The 19,610-nt window shown below is 40.0% G+C and overlaps 1 protein-coding gene across 5 annotated transcripts in view; it reads left to right on the plus strand.

Moving 5' to 3' along the window:
• Positions 1-19,610, plus strand: part of MYRFL (myelin regulatory factor like) — a 123,572-nt gene that overhangs the window by 42,239 nt on the left and 61,723 nt on the right. For 4 of the 5 annotated variants that reach the window (XM_045072979.1, XM_045072980.1, XM_004752524.3 and 1 more), the window contains 5 exons: positions 6,087-6,154; positions 6,249-6,513; positions 7,381-7,472; positions 14,053-14,203; positions 17,426-17,621. In XM_045072979.1, the coding sequence (XP_044928914.1) occupies positions 6,087-6,154; positions 6,249-6,513; positions 7,381-7,472; positions 14,053-14,203; positions 17,426-17,621 (772 nt within the window). Of the gene's footprint in view, positions 1-254; positions 361-6,086; positions 6,155-6,248; positions 6,514-7,380; positions 7,473-14,052; positions 14,204-17,425; positions 17,622-19,610 lie in introns of those variants that run through there. The other variant, XM_013056059.2, reaches the window with a different exon arrangement.

Raw genomic sequence — 19,610 nt, forward strand, 5'->3', positions numbered from 1 at the left:
ACATATATCTTAACCAGCTGGGAACAAGAGTCTATATGGCATTCCCTCCTTTGGTTGCATGGCATTCAACCCAGGAGACCATATTTATCCATTTATCCTCCCAAACACAGTAACAAGTTCTATATCTGAGAGAGAGTTTAGAAGGCAAACTATTCATTTTTTATCTGTAGCTAAGAATCTCTTGATTATTACAACTATTTCCTATGGAAGGAGAGACAGAGATGGCCACTCAAGGAGTGACCCATGGTTCTCTTACTTTCCAGGTCCACTTCATGGAAATCCCTTTGGCATAATAGACAAATTCAGAGCATGAAGACCAAAAACAGTCTAATATGCATGACTGGGATTCCTGATGTAATTGTGAGTAATGAGGAGATTACCTGTTCATAAATAGTCCCAAATAAGAGTGTCTTCCATAAAATTAATTGCCTTTATTTTTTAACAATTTGCTCAGTTTCAAAGGTAGCTATCATTAATTCTTCCTTCAAATTCCCTGAAAAGAACTGCAGAATTTCTTTCATAACTGTAAAATGCATTGAGCATGGAATTCAATGAAATAAAGGAGTAGCTGTGGTGAGTTTTAGAACGAACAGTAAACTGCAAGGAAAGCATTAAAAATTTCAAGATCTTGGGGTGCCTGGGTGGTTCAGTCAGTTAAGCATCTGACTCTTGATTTTTGGCTCAGGTCATGATCTCAGGGTCCTGGAATCAAGCTCCTTATTGGGTTCTGTGCTTAGCAGGAAGTCTGCTTGAGGATTTCTCTCCCTCTTCCTCTGCCCCTCCCCCACTCGCACGCATGCATGCGCACACACACACACACACACACACACACTCTCTCTCTCTCTAAAATAAATAAGTCTTTAAAAAATTTTTCAAAATCATCACTTTGAAACCATAACACATGTTGCTGTCACTCAACTAAGGGACCTTTGATTTTCCATGCATGCATTCCTATATACAATAGGCCATGCCATATTTCTTGAGTGAGTTGATAAATTACTTGTGATTTTTAGATTTTATTATTACTGAATTCCAGTGGTACCACTAATGTAAATGTAAACAACTGCCTAGAATCTTGAATGTGGAATTGCGATATCACAGAGTCAATCACAAAATTTAATTTGTAGCTCTACAGAAGTGACATGTGCAGAATTTAAGAAGTCAAATGGTACTGTGTGTGTATGATTTATAATAAAAACCAGAAATTCTCTTCTTCTCCATGATCATCACTTTGCCTCTCCCAGAGGCAGATACTTTCCAATGCTTTTAGATATTTCTACCACTTTGTATCTAAATGCTGTTTTATATTGTTCTTCTTACTTTATATATTTTAAGAACTTAATATCATCTTCAGGGGAGATTTAACTTCTTATACCACATCTGACACCCATTTCTAGCACCAACCTCCCAATATCATAAAGTTCTATAAAAATTTTTGATTGGGCCAATATCCCGGGCTTACGTTATTATCACTATGTCTTCACATATCATTTATTATGATTATATTAATTCTTCCCACAAATTCTCTGAAGGGAACTGCAAAATATCTTTTAGCATTCAAACACCTCAGTTACTTTTCTTCTTAAAGAAATTTCTCAGATGATCTTTGTCATTATTGACTTTTTTGTTCTATCAATTTGTACTACCTATTTTGTTCTACCAATTGAGAGAAGGATGTGAAAATCTCCAATTATGATTGGACAATTATTTATTTCTCCTTTTAATTCTGTCAATTCTGATTCATGTATTTTGAAGTTCTGTTATTGGATATGTAAACAATCATAATTGCTATTTCTTCTTAATGAAAGGACTGTTATTATTTTATTATTATGGAATGAGCCTCTTTATTTTTAGTAATAATCTTTATTTTGAAGTCTATTTTACTTATTCATGGAATCACTTCTGCCTTCTCATACCTTTTTTTCCCATTTGTTTTCAACTTATCTGAGTCTTAAAATTTAGAGTGTTTCTTGCAGATAACATACAGTTGGTCTTGCTTTTAAAAAAAAAAATCCGTGCTTACAATCTCTGCCTTTTATTGGAGTTTTAGTTCATTAACACTTAATGTAATCACTGTTAATGTATTTAATTGTGCCATTTTATTATTTGTCATCTTTTTATCTTTCTTCTTTGTAACTCCTTTTTACTTTATTTTGTATTACTTGAATAATTTTAGATCCATTTTACTTATTGACCTTAGCTATACCTCTTTGCATCATTTAACTTTTCACAGTCTACTTGGAGTTAATGAATTAATACTGTATCACTTTATGTAAAATGTAGAAACCTTCAACTATGTAATTTTATTTTATCCCCCACTGCCTTCCTCTGGGCTGTAGTTGTCATAAGTATTACTCCTTCATATATTATAAGTGCTACAAGATAATGCCACAATTTTTGCTTTGAACAGTCCTGTGTAATTTAAATAAATTAAGAAAAATAATGAAGTTGCATCAGATACATACAATTCTTTACTCTTTACATTTCTTCCTAAAGTTTCAAGTTCCATCTGATATAATTTCCTCTAGCCTAAATAATGTCTTTAACATTTCTTATTATACATGTCTGTTTATGGTTTCACTTAAAATTTTTTTTAATCTGATAGTATCTTTATTTTGCTTTTATTCTTGGAAGATATATTCATCAGATATGAAATTCTAGATTGTCAGCTTTGATTTTCACTAGCACTTTAAAGATATTGTTGCACTGTCTTCTTACTTCTGGAGATTTTGATAAGTCATTTGTCATGTGAACCACTATCACCCTACATATAATATGTTGTTTTTCTTTGGGTACTGTTGAAAATTTCTCTCTTTCTCTCTCTCTCTCTCTCTCTCTCTCTCTCTTTTTTTTTTTAACTGATTTGACTCTGATGACCTAGGTATGGTTTGCTCTATATTTATCTTAGGATTTGCTGAGTTCTAGAACCTATAAATTTGTCTTTTACTAAATTTGGGAAGGTTTTGTCATTATATCTTTAATTATTTTTCTGTTATATCCTCTCATGGTTCACAAATCTCTCTTTCAAGATTCATTTTTCCTTCTCTATTCTTTAGACTGGATTATACCTACTGATTTGTCTTCAAGTTCTTCTGTTACGCCACTGAGTGATTTTTAAATTTTCTGTTTTTATTTTCATTTCTAGTTTCATTCAGTTCTAGAATTTCCATTTAGTTCTTTTTTAGTTTCTATTTTTTGCTGAGATTTTGTATTTTTTATTCTTTACAAACACATTATCCTCTACTTTATTAGGCTTAGTTACAACAGCTATTTTTATAATAGCTGCTGCTAAAATATGGATTTATCTACTAATCCAATATCTGGATCTACTAATCCAATATCTGGATCATTTCTGGGTTGGTGTCCACTAACTGTTCTTTTCCTCAAGGCTAGGCTACATTTTCCTGCTTCTCCATTTGTTGAGTAATCTTAACTGTATTGTAGACATTTTGAATATCTGTTTTTTTTTTTTTTAATTTCCTCTGTAAAGTATATATATACTTCTGTTTTACCAGGCAGTTACTTTCCTTAAACTCAAATGATAAACTCTGTCTCTTGGGAAGTAACTTAAATTTTAGTTCAGTTTTGTTTGTTTTTCATTTTGCCCTTTTGATTTTTTTTTTTTTTTTTTTTTTTTTTTTTTGGTGGTTGGACTATGTACAGTCAGCCCAATACATTGATGGCTCAGGAGTCAGACAGACTCCTGGCCAGAGTTTTTACACAGAATCTATAGGGTTCCCCTCTCTGCATCTCTTTTCCCAAGATTCCCCTCTCACTTTAAGAGGCTGTTTGTCCCAAACTCTGTTCTCTGGTTCTTTAGATCAGAAAATTAGTGTGTTTCTATTGGAGTTTTAGCTGGTCTGTGGTTCTGCCTTCAACTGGCCCTGAGGCTAAAAGCTATAAACACGTAACTCTCCTTAGCTATTACCTTCAGCTAAGTTTCAGTGTCCCCCCCCCCCCCAGAATCCTCTTGCTATTGTCCACCTTCCAGTATTTTTAGGCAGATGTTTTTTTAAATTTTCCAGAGTTCATAGTATGAAAAGGTCAAACTGGTAGGAGCTTACTAGTGATATCAGAAGCAGAAGAGCTCTTTGTGGATTTGTTTTTGTTTTTGCCTTTGTTTTATTTGCATCCCTTCTATATCTAGCTGCTTGTTCTTTGTCTTTAACCTTAAAGGTTTCTGGAAATGTCTGATCCTTCATCTTTTGTTCCTGTTTAAGATATTCTGCGTGCAAGCCATTATTCTCAAAGGCTGTAGAGTGAGTAAGCCGGGATTGGCCATTTTGAGCAGTAACTTCAAAATCTTATTTTTTCCTTTGAGGACATTCAATTTTTCTGGGGAACGATCTTCCAATTTCTTACTGCAGGAAATCCGCTTAGATGCCTGCAAAGTTAAGTTGAGGAAGGGTCTCAGGGTTCAGCATTTAGACTTTCATTGAATCCTTCCATTTTTAGCTCAGTAGCTTTACAGTCACCCTGGAATCTGTTTCTCCAAGGAGTAAACTCTTTCAACTTCCCTTGGGCTGAGGAAGGTAGTTGTTGAGCTGTACAGGTTGGGGAAGCTAATCTAAGGGTCCAACTGTTCCTTAAGCAAACTTTCAACTTTTTGTTTTCAACTCCATCTTCCTCCTGAATTCAGAGATTTCTAGTGACTCCAATGTCTTGGGCTTTTCTGGAGTTATTTTAAAATTGGATAATCTCTTGGAGTGCCTGGGTGGCTCAGTGAGTTAAAGCCTCTGCTTTCAGCCCCGGTCATGATCCCAGGGTCCTGGGATCGAGCCCTGCATCTGTAGGGAGCCTGCTTCCTCCTCTCTCTGCCTGCCTCTCTGCCTACTTGTGATCTTTGTCTGTTGAATGAATAAATGAAATCTTTAAAAAAATAAAAAATAATAAAATTGGATAATCTCTTGTTGACTGTGTCCCTTCTGCCATCTCCAGGCAGTCTTGGTTTTGCTTTTTCTGTTCTGTTAATTCAGTTACCATCTATCCTACTTCTGTCTGCGACAGTGTTATTAAAATACAGTCTGTTGTGCTCTCTGCACATGTACTCTATGTCCTTTTGAGTTTACTCCTCTTTATTCCTTTAGTTTCATTTTTGGTGTTGTTTTTGTAGGAAGGTGGCATTGCTGGAGGAAGGTTTTCTCTTCCTTTATTCAGAAAGAGTGAATAAATTATAAAGGATCAGTTTGAGGAGAAAACCTTACTTTTCTAGTAAACAAATAAAAATAGACTTTTCATTGTATGAGGTTAAAATCTTAAATCAACCAAGAAAAACATGATAGCTTACTCTCTAGCAGGAGAATCAAGTGGACAGTGGTGGTACTTATGAATGCCTTATTCTACATGGAGTTTCTGAGCCATAAGGAACTTGCAGGTTTTGGGGGACAGAAAATTTCACACTCTTTTTAGTGGTGGTACTCATTTTTTTCTTAAAGAGATTGTACTTGCACCTCAATATATAAAACAGGAAAAGTTATGAATTTTTTTCCCTCAGACATTTAAGTTTTTTCTTTTGTAAAACCACTGAGCTCATTCCAAGAGCTTTGGGATTTCCCCGTGTACAGATGGAAAACCATTGCTTTGGTGATGACATTGTATAGGCCGTTAGCCCAAACAGGGTGCACAACCATCTCTGTGGTGTAAGTGTTTGAAATGTTTAGAAACAACAATACTGTTAATTAAACTATAATAAATAAACTGTATATATATATAAACTATAACTGAGCATGAACTCTGGGGAAGTTATGTTATGGGTTTTATACACAGTATCTCATTTAATTCTCACAAGGATGCTAGGAGGAAGGCATGATGGTTATTCCCATATTGCAGGTGAGTAAACAGAAGCCTGGAGAGACTAAGATCTTGGTCGTGGATACACAGCTAGGCAGTGTTAAAGCTGGGACCCAAACCCAGTTTGGTCTTCCTCAAAACCCATTTACTTAACATGCTACACTAGGCATGATCTGGTGGGCTCTGGGCCCCACAGGGTACTGTGCGCATAGTACTCGGGCTCTCTTCCATTTGTGACAGAGCTATAATGACAGAACAGGTCACAACAAAAAGCAATGTATGTCTCTAATCCTCAGGCAGCAGCAGCTCCCCGATACTCCACCCTATTCGGCCTCAGACTCCTGTTCTCCTCCACAGATGCAAGGTGAGTGCACTCTGCAGCCCGCACACCTTGCCAGGTCTTCGGGGATGCTGGGCTGTCAGAAAGAGAGGCCCTTTTCACCTCTGTGTTCCCCCAGGTGCTTGCTGCCCAGCCATGAGACCCGAAGCCGCAGTCGGGAGGCCTCCAGCTACTTCTCTCCACTCTGCAGCTGCTGCGGGGATGCTCCCTGCACACCTGCCGCAGAGTTCCTGTGAAATGAGCAGCTCTGCCCACAGCCTCGGCAGCTCTCGCCACTGCTACCCCAACACCAGTCATCTTCCAACCCCCCCGGACCGATGCATGTCCTCCCATCCGGAGATAAGCCGTCCTTACCATCAGCAGCCTCTGTGCCACAGCCCTGGGTAAAGGGCAACATATTTAGTTATAAAAGACCTCAGAGCAGCCAGCACCCCACGCAGTGCCGGTAAAGCATGAATCATGGAGTTCTCTCCAGGAGATGGCGGTGTTGAGACATATATCAGACACAGGAAGCTCTCCTCCCCACAAACCACCCTCCAGCTCCGCCCCCTCGGCTTTAGACCATCTTTCAACTAAAACCCCGCTAAACCCAAAGTCCTTATTCAATGGAAAGTTAAAATGTCAGAAATGTATGGGGGCATTCCGAGCAAGGGAAAAAGCACTGTTTGCATTTGCGGACTCAGCTAGAATACGCAAGTGATTTGTGAATGAGCTCTCAGAAAAATACCTGTTGATTAAGCATTAACTTAATATTTTTTCTTCCCCCTCTTTTCCTTCTTCTTCTCCTTCTCTCTTCCATTCCTCCTGAATCTAAAGAATGGCAGAAAGAGTAAAGGTCTTCAAAAATTGTGGCAAAATTCCATGTGAAAAAAATTTCAGGTGTAAAATGTATACATATTTTATATACTTCTATTTTATATATGTATATTCTATAGTTTAAGTTCCTGTCTTTGTCTCAATGAGTCCTCTGCCTTTGGAAATAGTCAGTTTATTTTTCAAGCAGGTGAATCTCAGATCTACTGGCTATTGGAAAGCGATGTTTCAGACTAGGAGGGCTCATGGGATAGGAGCTTGTCCGGTGCACTCATGTACAACCTAGTGGTCCTGGGGACGAGTGGGCCCCAAGGAGTCTTAACCAATTACAGCTAGTCTTAAGAAGGCCTAGAGCAGACACCTGGGAAACGGAATCTGATTTCATGTAATATGGAGAGCAAAAACTCCTAACTTTCATCCTGGGTTCTTGATTCTAGAGCCTCATTGCCACCAACCAAGAAGAGAAAATGCACACAGGCGCTGGAGGACTCCGGGGACTGTCACGTGTGGGCCCACCACTCCAGACCAAGTGAGCCAACCCGGGGCTGGTCACTGCTTTCACCATTAAGTCAGGGATTTTTTAATTTTAATTTTTATTTTTTTTACCAGCCTTGTAGTAACCCTGCAAAATTATTGTCTCTTTCACAGAAGGGTAAGGGTCAGCCCTGGGAGTTTCTTCCTTTCCTCTTGACACAAAGTTTCATGCACTCTTAGGTGGGGTCATGCAGGTGCTCCTAGGGAGAGACACCATTAGCTCTCTCGCTCTCTCTCTCTCTCTCTCTCTCTCGCTGGTGGAGAGGAAATGCAAATGTCCTTTTGATTTTAGGGGCAATATGTCTCAGAGGACATAAGCTCCAGGCTGGTGGGAGCTTGCAACGTGGCAGCACGTTCAAGAGCCGACTGCTGTTCAGGCGCTTGTAGTCCTTCTCGACTTCAGTGCGCACACAGATAAAATAGGGGCCTGGGTAAAATGCAGGATCTGATTCAGTACTCCTGAGATGAGGCCCGAGGGTCTGCGCCCCTAACAAGCTCCCAGGGCTAACGGGGCTGCTGGCTCATGGAAGCAGACTTTGGAGGATTTCTCCAGGGGAGCAGAAAGGTAGAGAGTTGATGTACTCTACTAGCGCTTGCTTCAAGTTAGGGGGTTCCAGGTAGATCTTTGAGATTTTGTGAGGTCATTTCAGAAGTCTTTCAGCAGAATCCTACGATGCCCAAGTGGCCAGACTACCTTATTTTTAGTGTTACGTAACAGGTGACACATCATGTTTTGAACTTACAGACCTCTTCAAGTTGTGAACAAATTGGAGTTTTAAAGTCTGCAGCCTGGAACTTCCAGAATGAATGCTATGGCACTTAATAGGCAAAAGGATGAGACTCCAAACCTCCTCTATTAGCTGCCGTAAATAATGAGACGTGGGCAGTATGAATAGCAGCCCAGACTCAGGGTACATCACTTTTACTACCCTGAATCAGCTTGGCCGGATGTTCAGGATTTCTGTTTGGGGGCTCCCCTTCCCACTATTGTCCCCAAACTCCAGGGCTTTCCACTGCCCTGGAAGGTGATGCAGGTGGCTTCCTCACCTGCTTGAGTTGCTGCCTTTTTTTTTCCTGGCCATGTGATTAGAACTGGTCCTCTGCTTGCCTGTGGAGCCAGCTGGTCCTTTCAGGGATGTCTGGCCTCAGCTTCAGCATGGCTGGAGGGTCCTCCAGCCAAGGCTCACACGTGGCTGCCCCTTGGCCATGGGGTGGCAGAACCACACTGGGCATCCAGCATGAACCAAACCTCTCACTGCCTCCTTTTCTTTCACATGGACTCACCCTGGCCAACAGTTGCTTGGTTTCTCTTATTCAGCCCTTGAAACAGAAAATGTTAACTAAAGTCTCCTTTCTGGATAATATAGAGCTCACCACCCAGCTTCCTTATGCGAGTGTACTCTGATTTCTTCAAGAATCCTTACATCTAGCCTGCAGCTTCTATGTGATTCTCAAACACAAAAGGCAGAGTAAATTTCTAGCCAGACGAGGGGACCATCTGTTCGCTCTCCCACAGATGCACCAGCCCACTGGGAGAACTGGGCAAGCCACCCAAACCTTCCAAGCGTTTCCTCGTCAGACCAGATTGCTATTCAAACCCTCCTGGCCATTTCGGGGTTAAGCTCTATCCTGTGGTGATTTTCTGCTGCCCGTCTCTGGAGAGGACATTGATTTTTCACCATTTCCAGAGAAAATCATGAAAGAGTAACTGACATGTCCAGCAGATAGGAAATCTTGAATCCCTTGTTTAAGTCCTATTCGAATGAAGGTCACTGAAAAGCTGACTAAAGATAATTGACTCCGGACAATCGTTCCAGAATGTAAATGAACATTTTCCCAGGGCCGGGCGGGGGGTGGTGAGGCAAAAATCCAAATGCTATGTTTTCATTACAGTTTATATTTTCAGCAGAAGTTGTCTAGTAGAGAATTCATATTTGATGTGGCAGAGGCCAAGGGTTTTTACAAAGGTCCTGGGGAAATGGCACATGGGAGGAAGAAGGAGGAGCCTAAGCTGGTAGTCTTACTGGGCAGGTATTTTGATAGGAGGACATGTTCTAAGTCCATCAGGAAGGCTTTTCTGTGACCTTCTCCCAAGCAGTTCACTTTGTCCGAGGGTTCTAAGATTCCCATTCATAGGCTCACAACGTAGAATCACTGGGTCGCTGGGGACAGATGTAAAATCTTGCTAAGAGAGAAAATAGCTGGTGAGCAAGCTCCTGCTAGCTGTTTCCAGCCCCGTGTGGTCTAGACCCCGGATACGAGAGGATCCCCACTTCCATTTCACTTGAATCCCAAATAGAAGATGATTCATGGATTCATATGGCTTGAACCTCAAATATGAAAGAGTTTTTTCAGCCCCAGAGTGGCGGTCTTTGGCCCTCAGGAGAGGTGCCCTGGCTGAGTTCACACTGTAAAGTCAGAAAAATGGTGGGTTTCATCTCAGCAAGTAGGTACTTTCTGAGACTGTTTGGTTTTGTTTTTAAGATATATTTATTTATTTCAGAAAAATTGAGAGTGAGAGAGCGAGCATGGGGCAGTGGGGCAGGTGGGGGAGGGCAGAAAGGGAGGGAGAGGGACAAGAAGAAACCACGCCGAGTGCCTGAATCTCAGGACTCTGAGGTCACCAACTGAGCTGAAACCAAGAGTTAGACGCTTAACTGACTGTCACCCAGGTGCCCTGAGACTGACTTCTCTCGATTATCAAATAAGAATCATAATTTCTACTTCACCCATTTCTAAGATTTTTTTATGTATTTATTTATTTAAAACGATTTTATTTATTTATTTGGCAGAGAGAGAGAGATCACAAGTAGAGAGGCAGGCAGAGAGGGAGGGTGGGGGAAGCAGGCTGCCCGCTGAGCAGAGAGCCCCATATGGGGTTTGATCCCAGGACTCTGAGATCATGACCTGAGCCCAAGGCAGAGGTTTTAAACCACTGAGTCACTCAGGCGCCTCATCTAAGATTTTTTAGAAGTAATGTATAAAAGAATATATTGAAAGGCACTAAAATGCAAGCTATAAGTTTTTCTGACAGGTGGGAACTTGGTCAGTTTGCTGCTTTCACACTTGCATTCCTCTTCTGCTACATGTTCTCAAGACATCCTCAGTGTAGCACGAAAGGAAGAGGAGGGTTTGAACCCTGTCTCTCCCACTTAACAGCTGTGACACTGAGCAAGTTATTTCAGGTGGTCAAACCCCAATTTCTGCATTTGTTAAATGACATTAGGAATCCTGATCTCATAACCTCTCTGTAATCAGTTTGGTTACATGGACTAAAGCACATCCTATGACTCAGTGGTCCCACCGCTGGTAATATGCCTAGCAGAAGTGTGCAAATACACCCACTAAAAGACACACACAAAATTTTCCATAGAAGTTTTACTTTTAATAACCACAAACTGAAAATAACCCAAATGACCGTCCAAGGCAGGATGAATTGTGTTATATTCCTACAGTAATGGAAATAAACAAATGACTCCCATTTGCAACTATAATGAGTGAATCTCATAAACATAATGTTGGGCAAAAGAAGCCAACACATAAGACTACAGATCATATAATTCCACTTCTCTACACTCCTCTATGGTTTTAGATTTCAGTATAGTGATTTGTCTTGGGCAGAAGAAAGTAGTAGCTGGAAGAGGGCATGAGGATAACTTCTAGAGTGCTGGACATGCCCTATTTCTTGGCCCAGTGAGAGTTACCCAGTAGAATTCATTTTATTTAAAAATATCAAATTGTGGGGGCGCCTGGGTGGATCAGTGGGTTAAGCCGCTGCCTTCGGCTCGGGTCATGATCTCAGGGTCCTGGGATTGAGTCCCGCATCGGGCTCTCTGCTCAGCAGGGAGCCTGCTTCCCTCTCTCTCTCTGCCTGCCTCTCCATCTACTTGTGATTTCTCTCTGTCAAATAAATACATAAAATCTTTAAAAAATATATCAAATTGTGTACTAGTGCTCTGTACATTTTTCTTTATGTATATTATACTTCAGAAAAGAACGTTTATTGAAAAAAGGCACCCTTACCTTGAAGAGTTGATGAGAAATTATGTCAAGTGTCTTGATACACTTGGGGACAGTGCCTGTGTTACAGAAAGTACACAGGAGGGCACCTGGGTGACTTAGTTTGTTAAGCATCTGCCTTTAGCTCCAGTTATGATCTCAGGGTCCTGGGATTGAGTCCCATATCGGCTCAGTGTGGAGTCTGATTCTCCTTCTCTCTCGCTCTCAAATAAATAAATAAATAAAATGTTTTAAAAAATAAAGTACCCAGGAGTAGTAGATATTATTATTAGTGTGACTAGTAATAGGTCCCAATATGTGGTTCAGGCTTGTGCCTCAAATTTCAGCCTGGACCTGTGGTCTCTGGGTCTCATCAGCTGATATCTAGCTCCCAGGGAAGCCATGACTATGTCAGTCCTATTGGAGGGGCTGCTCCATCCCTTTGCTGCAAACATGGGAAAAAGCAGGAAATGCTGTTATCCTTGACCTGGCCACCATGCATGAGTGGGAATGGACCCAGGTTAACTGATAACCACTCAGGTACTTGGTGTTAGTTATTTCACATCAGAGAGAGGTACCATGGAGGCCAAGCACAGAAGTATTCGCCAAGGTTTCTTGGACAAAACCGTGTCCCCTGAGCTGAAACAAGTCATATGATGATCACAGTGCCACCGATATTAACGAAATGCACCATTGTTTAAACTCTTACTGGTGACAGACACTGTGCTAGGCACTTCTCACTCATAGAATCCCTTCACCAACCCTGGGAGGTTTCACACTGTTACTCCCATTTCGTAGATGAAGAAACTGAAGGCCTGAGACCAGAAACTGTTTCCCTAGATTGTAGAGCTGGGACTCAAGCCCAGGCCCATGGATTCCAAACCTCAAGCTCTGGAACTTCCTTTATCCTCTCTCCACAGGAGGACAGAGGAGGGGAAGATGGGTTTCTTCCTTTCTCTGAATTTGGGTATAAGCAGGAGAACCGTGGAAGATGTTTGTTTTGGAGAAGTTTCTAGGTCTGGTATCTTTTGGAGGAGCGACAGCATGAAGAGCTCCTTACATTGCTCACCTCCTGTATTCTAAACCAGGAAACAGTTTTTCATGATTTTGAGAAATCTTTTCAAAATGTTTGTTTACAAAAACTGAAAAAAATCGTTGTTTTGCTTAGTTGACGTGTAATAGGGATACCCCAAAATAAACACATTTCCTTTGACATTTGAGATCAGAGACAACCCGGAGTAGCTCTGCTATTTATTCATTTGAGGAAGCCCTCAGTAAAAGTATAGAGAAAGGAAGTTAGACTACTAAAGAAAACCCTGCAGTTTCCAAGCTGGGGGCTAAGTGCACGCTCTCCAGGAGCTCCACTCCTATCTCTGTGTTGTTGCTCTTGGTTTGCACCTGATCTTGGGAACACCCACCATGTACATTTCACTCCTGATGCCAGGTAGGAGTCATCTTGAGGGAGTCAAGAGAAACAGAAAATGTACCAATATCATTTACATAAAAATTATCTGAGGTTGAATCACACGGTTTGGAGGCATACTCAAATTAAGACAATTTGCAAGGATTATGCAAAAATAGTAGCTTGCGCATGTGAAATTGCTGTTATTTTAACATAGAAAAGTAGCAATTTCCTATAGTCAATATTACATACTTAAGGACATTTTCTGCTACTTTATCTTGGCATTAGTTTCTGAAAGTGCTTCCACTTGTACTATGATATTCTCTCTGCTTGTACAGTGTTACAAGATGGGCAAGACATCTGTTTTAATTTCTATTTTGCTGTTGAGGAAAGTAAGACACTAAGCGAATAAATAGCTCCTCTGAGTTCAGAAAGCTAGTGCCCTGGGGGACCTGTTACAGATTAGAATGTATTGGTTGCAATGAACTAAAACAAAGAAACAAAGGACAAAACCCCCCCAAGCCCCAAAACATCAAGCTGCCTTAAGCAAAAAAACAAGCAAACAAAAAAACAAAACCGGAGGATTTATTGCCTCCTGTCGCCCAAGAGTTTAGGATTGGATCCCAGAACTCAAATCACGCCATTAGAACTGGGTGACCTCAACTCTGCCTTCTGCCTTCTGCTGTGCGGGCTTCATTCCCAGACAGGCTTTTCTTTCATGTCCCCAAATGGTGCCAGCAGCTCTTCGGGATGGTGTCTCCCAGGTTTAAATCTCCCGGGTTTGAAAGAGGCAGCATCTTTGAACCCGTGTCCCCTGAAGTGCTGAGATTCACTCTGCTTGGGTTGGCTTGGGCCATGAGTCAACCAGGTGCAAATTATTGAGGCAAGATGTGAATGCTGGGCTTTAAATGAACCAGCCTGGGTCCCCCTGCCCTCCTCTGGCTGGGAGTGAACTTCATTGGAACCACACTGACTGCATGTGGGGAGACACTATGCAGGAGAGAGGGTAGAGGGACACTGAGGGCACAATTCCCAACAAGGCTCCCACCACTTGTCACTTCCCACATGGTCACTCTTCCTCATACATGGCCGGTTCATTAGCTCCATGCAGCTGTCTGTGAGTCTAGGAAGAACAGCCTTGGAGGAAGGATCTAACACACCGATTTCTTTGCAGTGACAAGTAGGAGTTCCAGCAGTGAAGTGCTGTTCTACGACAGTGAGGGACAGAACATGACACCTGTGGACCAGGGTTCTCCTTCTCTGAAGTGGCAGCCATACCAGAGTGTGCCTTGGCACAGTTTATTCACTGGTCATTATGAGAAACTGTAAGTGGCCCCTGGGCACCCTGGTGGTGTACTGAGGGAGGCGATGCTAACTCTCAAGACTAAATCCAAGGATTTGGGCTTTGAAGCCACCCCTAATCAAATAAGATGGGTCCATGAGGAAATGCGTCTTACTCCTTAGGTTTTGCATTCTGACTAATGCAGAGCTAGGACATGAGCTTCTGGCCTTTTGGAATACAGACTGTAATTTTAACTTATTACAACTTAGTCACTAAATGGTGGAGGGAGAGTGAGTCTTTCTCAGACCATAGACCCAGTTCAGACTTCAAGTTGGGAAATGGGGATTTCCCAAATCAGTAACATTTAATCCTGCAGTTATTTTAAAATTCCACAGAATACCATTTTGGGGGCCACATTAAATTGCTAGCTGGTAACATCCCCCCTCCCCTAATATCTCTGCTGTGAATCTGTATTTGTCAAGCTCATTGTCAACATATACTGCAACAATCCTGTTGGTATTGGTGGTGACTCTGTGTTTAAAGACTGAAATGAAACCGTACAAAATATCTTTAAACTGGAAAATTTTTGTCTTAATCTTATGACATAATTTTAAGAAATAAATGTGGACTTACATATTATTGCTCTTTAACATTTTCAGAGCCTTCTCTTTATTCCTTAGCGTGTAATTTATCTACGTAGGTTAAATGTTAATAAAACTATTATTAAAAAATAAAATCTATGTAGATTGAAAATTCCTCTAGAATTTTCAAGATTATAAAGGGCCCCTTGAAAAAATCTGAAAAATGTTAATGGTTAAAGTATAGGACTTTCAAGTAATAAATATAATATGAAATGAGAAATGTTGATCCACAAACTTGAGGGTCTTCTATGGTATTTTCCAAATTCAAATAGAGCTTCTTTAAGGGCAAAACTTATCACTAGCACTTATATGTTGAATGAACAAGAAGGAAGAAATCTTTTCCTTGAAACAAATTCTAAAGACTTAAACAAACTGGGAGTTGGTGTGTTGAATGGGAAACAGAATGATGCAAATTACTAGTTGCCTCATTGAAATGTCACAACTTTGTGTGTTTGCCAATGTGTACAATTAGAAAAAGAAAGGGAGGGTCCCCAGGTCTTGGTTTTAAGTCGTAGCCTTTATTTGGTTATCTTTTGGGGAGTTGTCCATATCCTATCTTAAATATGAGTACCCAGGTATGAAACTCTTCATCAAGTTTTTGAGGCAACTTCTCCTTCTTACTTGAGTAGATTGTTAAAAATTTATTTGAACAGCCAATCTAAGCTCCACTGAGCTGGAATAAAAGGAGAACACGATGGTATCAGCTTAAAGATAGAGAGGCAGATTTATTTTGAATGTTTAGACATAATTCACTCTTCCTAAGTGCAAGAAAAAGAAAATATTAATCTACATTAGACCTTAGGTTGTCTTGATTTCATTATTCCTATCATTGAGACAGAAAATCACTTGTGTCAGAAAATCACTTGTGTCTAATTTGTCACAAAAATGTTGTTTCCTTAAATTACCTAAAAGCAATAAAGTTGGGGAATTGAAAACTTTTTTTCTGAGTGATACATAAAACTTGTGTTAAAAGAGCTTTTAAAAAGCCAGTTTAGTTGGCTTTATTTATAACATTGGATATCAAAAACCAAATTACTATTTTTAGGTAAACAGAGTTCTATAACCAGAAATTGGTGTTTAAGATTCAGAATAATCTTCAACTGCATGATTGTTGTTTGTTGATTCAGTTTCTACTTTTAGCTGTCTTTAAATTTCAGGCTAAAGTTCATATCTGAGTTGTAAACCTTACCTCCTTCCTTCAAGGTTTTTGATAGTGAAACATGGATGATCAATTAAAGTTATTTCCCTTTTTCTCAATTAAGACAGTTCTTATTATCCTCAGCAGTAAAATCTGTACCATTCCATTCATCTAGCCTTTAGATGAGTAAATTAGAAGATTTTTTCTAGAAACACAAGTCAATATGAAGTTTCCACATGGCATAAGACATGTGGTCTTTATCAAATCCTTCATTTGTAGAGGCTTTGACCAATCAGCTACTTGGGAGTAATCAATGACCCAGTGACTTGATCCACTGGGAAGGTGCTTAAATTGCAAAGAACATGAACACTCTTTTCCTGAAGAGATTCATTCATATTCATATTTTCTATCTCTGGAATTAGAGAGAAACTTAGAAACTCAGTGTTGTTCATTATAATGGCAGCCATCCAAATTGAGATCCCAGGAAGCACAGCGCCACACAGCAGTAGAGAGCTAGCACAGCAGTAAGTCCTGCCCTCCTCTGCCTCCTGTCCTGAGGAGGAGCTTCTTTCCTGAGGAAAAGTCCACATTTAGGAATCTTGATGAATTGAAAATCATGTTCCAAATATTCAACATGCATGGGAAAAGCTCACCAAAAAAGTTTCACCTATATTCTTTTCTCTGCTCAGTAATATTACACATGTGGGGTGTTTTAGTTTTATTTAACATTTAAAGGTCTTTAATTAAACATGAGATACACAAAGCCTTGATATTGAAAATAATTTGGTAGGATAAATAAAGCAAGGATCTGACTAGCCACCTCACCACTTCTGTTCCCAGCAGAAGCAACCAGCATAGCAGGTTTTCAGTGCTATTACCAGATGAGGAGGATAAAAAGGAGATGACCAAACTCTGGCGAAAATGGGTTTTCAGTCAGTATTCTGACTGGCTCTGGTTAATCTGGTTTAAAGCTATTCCTGGTAATTTTGGCCAGCCTGCTTTTTTCTTCTAACCACATGTGGGCTGAATATTCACTCAGGAGAGGGACTGTTTGAGTGAGGTGTTGCTGATGACATTTAGAGCATTTTTTTTTGAAGGAAGAAAAAGATGAATTTTATCCCAGATATTTCACAGGTCTGAGTAATTCAGTGGCTTCTCAACTTCTAGACTACATCTTTCTGATGTATGGTGGAGTCAGATTAGAATTCTAGAAAGCACAAAGGAAAAGAGAGGCTGAGGAGACAATGCTTCCATTTGGCAAGAATTGTGCTCCTTCCTTGTGAGAAGATAAAATGCTGTGAGAGAGCCATCTGTGTTTTGAAACAGCATTTTCACTTCCTGAGCAAAAATCCACAAAATTGATTAAATATAACAAAAGTCACTTTCCACAGTGTATCTTGAAATGTTTATATTATTAATATTGGTGATGGAAGAAAATGTGTAGAAAATGTTTGTTAAATTGGTTTCTTGATTCTTCTTTTCGTAGACCTGATATAGGCTATCGAGTTGTCACAGACAAAGGATTTAATTTTTCACCAGCAGATGAAGCTTTTGTTTGCCAAAAGAAGAACCATTTTCAGATAACCATCCACATCCAAGTTTGGGGAAGTCCAAAATTTGTCAAAACTCAAATGGGCCTCAAGCCAATAGAAATGTTTTACTTGAAAGCTTTTGGGGTTAAGGTAAGTCTTTTATTGAGCTCAATTTAATGAAGCCAGTATTACTAAGTGTTCCAGGTATCTGTTGCTGCATAACCAACTACCCCCCAAACTTTTAGCAACTTATAATAATGACAATCATCTCTTTGGGTCACAAATGTGCAGGTTGGTTAGGGCTTGGCTCTCACAGTTCACTTCTCTTCAGGAGCCATCCGCTGCGGCAACTCAGCTGGGCCTGGATCCAGTTTCCAAGATGGCTCCTTTATCTGTCTGTCATGTCTGGGCTGACCACTGGCCAGGAGCTCAAATGAGACTGTGGCTGCAAGACCTTGACTCTCCTTCATGCGGACCTTTCTGTGGAATAGGTTGTGCTTCCTCACAGCATGGTGGATACTTTCTAAAAATAAATGTTCCAAGACATAGGAAATGGGAGCTAGCAATTTCTGAAGGCTGAAACTGGCTCAGAAACTGGTAGAGCATCACTTCAAACTACATTTTGATAGTTTTCATGATAAAAATCTGGCACTTCCTTACTAACTGTAATATTTTATTATTTTTGATCCTGGTGCATTTTTATAGGCAGTAGATTCCTAGTTTTTGCCAAATTCTCAATAGGTCTCTGACTTTAAAAAGCCAAGGAGCCATTAATCTTGCCAATGTTCCGTCTTTTTCAGATTACTGAGAGGAGACTGATCACAATAAAGTTAGACAATTCACCTAAGATAAGTAAATGAGACAACTGAGTTTAGAATGCAGATAGGATGACTTCTGGGAGGCCAACAAGACCTCAGATCCAGCATTTAGGGGAAGGAGCATCCATTATCTGCATATATTATTCTGATTATTAACCTGAGCTTAGGCAGCGAGTCTCCCCAAATAGGGCTTGACGCATTGGCACATCAGCTGCTCTTGCTCCAAACTGAGCTCTTAAACCAAACCAAACCAAACCAAAAAACAAAACAAAAGCAAATAAAGATAATAAACAAACAACAACAAAGCATATTTTTCTGATTATGGAAGTAATATGAATCCATTGTGAAAATTTTGGAATACAATAGAGAACTGTAAAGAAGAGAAAAAATGCATTCCTATTTGGGATCCACCATTTGGTAGTCTGATTTTTTCTGTTATTAAAATTAATCTCATATTGTTAATAGTATATTATGAAAATAACATGATATTATTAAAGACCCTATAAAATATTATTTACAAAGATGACAATTTCTATTGTATAAGTGTACCATATTCCCACATTATTGTAAGTTTTGCTAATTTTCAATCTTAGTAAACGTCCATGTATACCTGTCTTTGCATGAGGATACATTCCAGAAGAATTTATATATCAAGGGCATAAACATTATTAAAACTCTTGGTGTATGTTGCCTACCTGCTTTTCAGAAAAGACGTTGTTATGCTATTATCCTCAAGCCATATAGGACAGGACAGCTCTCACCACACCTTTGCCACTATTCATTCAGAGAAAGAAGAGTTTTGCAGCAAGTACTGAAAAAAATACTGTTTTCTGTATTTTATTTATTTTCATTATTTATTGTTATTTCTTTTTTTTTAAGATTTTATTTATTTATTTGACAGACAGATCACAGGTAGTCAGAGAGGCAGGAAAAGAGAGAGGAGGAAGCAGGGCTCCATCCCAGGACCCTGGGATCATGACCTGAGCGGAAGGCAGAGGCTTTAACCCACTGAGCCACCCAGGCACTCCTTGTTATTTCTTTTTATTAGAATGTTAGCTGTGCATGGGCTGGGGTTTCTGTTCATTTTGTCCACTGCTCATCTCTCTCACCCCAAGCAATGCCTGGTGCAGAGCAGGTGCTCAGCAAGCATCTACAGAATGAATGAATAAATGAATGGATGGATGCATGTTCCCTTGGAGCTGCCTTGCTCCTGTGTTTTGCTCCTGATGTTTTAATTATCTGTGAGCTCACACCACAGTCACTGCTCACCTGCAGTTTTCTGTTGTCTTGTGTTTTCGTTGTTTAGTTTCACATGTATTTG

Source organism: Mustela putorius, unplaced genomic scaffold (assembly GCF_011764305.1).
Source record: "Mustela putorius furo isolate JIRA1106 unplaced genomic scaffold, ASM1176430v1.1 tig00537227_pilon_pilon_pilon, whole genome shotgun sequence".
Lineage (NCBI taxonomy): Eukaryota > Metazoa > Chordata > Mammalia > Carnivora > Mustelidae > Mustela > Mustela putorius.